The 1,706-nt window shown below is 44.7% G+C and overlaps 1 protein-coding gene across 1 annotated transcript; it reads left to right on the top strand.

Annotated features, from left to right (window-relative positions):
• Nucleotides 1-290: 290 nt before the first annotated feature.
• Nucleotides 291-1,262, top strand: LOC115091631 (putative olfactory receptor 52P1). Its single transcript, XM_029601796.1, has one exon. It carries the CDS (start codon nucleotides 291-293, stop codon nucleotides 1,260-1,262), a length of 972 nt encoding a protein of 323 aa, XP_029457656.1.
• The last annotated feature ends 444 nt before the right edge of the window (nucleotides 1,263-1,706 follow it).

Here is a 1,706-nt window from a genome sequence, read left to right as displayed (position 1 = left end):
GTAGGGGCAAGTCCACAGGATCAATGTATGTGATCATAAGTAAACGACTTTTATTTTCCCAACACTGTCTTGCTAAATCTGCTAAAGGCATTTCAGTGGCAATACAAAATTGTAGTGTTTAGGATAAATCTGATGGCTTTGTCTTCTTAAGGAAATGTTTGAGCTTCCAAATTCTTTCATGTAATCTATGCATCATTTATACCATAAGGTGTAAACCTGCATTGACCATTTTATTTTAATTCAAGGGAAAGAAGCTTCCAAGAGACTGCTCTGGATCCCAACGTCAAGTCATGTTAATCCTTAATTACACCAAAGTCATCCCCTCGACCTTCACCCTGATTGGCATTCCTGGTCTGGAGTTCGCTCACTTCTGGATGGCTTTTCCCATGTGTTCCATGTATTTTATTGTGCTGCTGGGAAATATCACCATTCTTTTCATTATCAAAACTGAAGCCAGCCTCCACCACCCAATGTACTTTTTCCTCTCCATGTTGGCATTCATTGATCTGGTGATATCCACTTCCACCTTCCCCAAAATCCTTGGCATCTTCTGGTTCAACGCCACACAGATTAGTTTTGATGACTGCTTCATCCAGATGTTCTTCATTCACTCCTTTTCAGCCGTGGAATCAGGGGTCCTTCTGGCCATGGCGTTCGATCGCTATATGGCCATCTGCTACCCCTTGCGATACGCCACTATCCTCACCAATTCCATCATAATCAAAATCGGAGCGGCAGCGGCCATTAGGGGCTTGGGTTTAATGACTCCACTGACCTGTCTGGTGAAGCGGCTGCCCTACTGTGGAGCCAATGTCATTTTGCACTCCTACTGCGAGCACATGGCTGTGGTGAAGCTGGCCTGTGCGGATACAACAGCCAACTATGTGTACGGCATAACGGCAGCAACCTTTGTGGTGGGCTCCGACTCAATATTTATTGCAGTTTCTTACTTTATGATTCTCAGGGCTGTTTTAAGTCTCTCCTCACAAGAGGCTCGGCGTAAGGCCTTCGGCACCTGCGGCTCCCACATTTGTGTCATCCTGTTATTTTATACCCCAGCCCTTTTCTCCTTCTACACCCAGAGGTTTGGACGGCAAGTTCCACACCACGTTCATATTTTACTAGCTGATTTGTACCTCCTTATCCCTCCCATGCTAAATCCACTCATCTATGGCATGAAAACCAAGCAGATCCGTGAGAGGGTGCTCAAGGTTTTCTATCAGAATGCATTCTGGTCCACAAAGGGAAGCGAAAAATATTAATCAATAGATAAATGAACGCGAGAAATAGCTCTCCTGAAAAATAAAGAGCATAACCTCTATTTCAAAATGTAGGCTTCCATCCTATGCCTACAGCAATCCGCCTTCCAACATTGAGTCCTCAGAGGAAAGCATTTTTAGGTCAATTTTGGGAAGGATTTACCTGAGCAACTAAGAAGCTACTCGGGCAAATACCTGAGGCTGAAAACCGAGTGGTTAAATCGAGTCACTGAGATCCACAAAGCACTTTGATTTAGCTGTGGGGAGAAGGGACGGTCTCGGGGAGGAGGGAGGTCAGGGGAAGCAAAATATATGCAGGGATTTGATTCTCCCCCATGGAAAAGCAATTGCAAAGTCCATGCTTTCTTTCTCATGCGTGAACTTTGCCAACGTTCATTTTTATTTTAAAGGGAAACCAGGGTTTTCAGCAGTGGATCGGATGCAAAT

This window comes from Rhinatrema bivittatum, chromosome 5 (assembly GCF_901001135.1).
Source record: "Rhinatrema bivittatum chromosome 5, aRhiBiv1.1, whole genome shotgun sequence".
Taxonomy (NCBI): Eukaryota; Metazoa; Chordata; class Amphibia; order Gymnophiona; family Rhinatrematidae; genus Rhinatrema; species Rhinatrema bivittatum.
This window is presented reverse-complemented; position numbering and strand designations above follow the sequence as displayed.

Coding starts and splice junctions, on each gene's coding strand:
- LOC115091631 (XM_029601796.1), top strand. CDS start 291: ATGTTAATCCTTAATTACACCAAAGTCATCCCCTCGACCTTCACCCTG.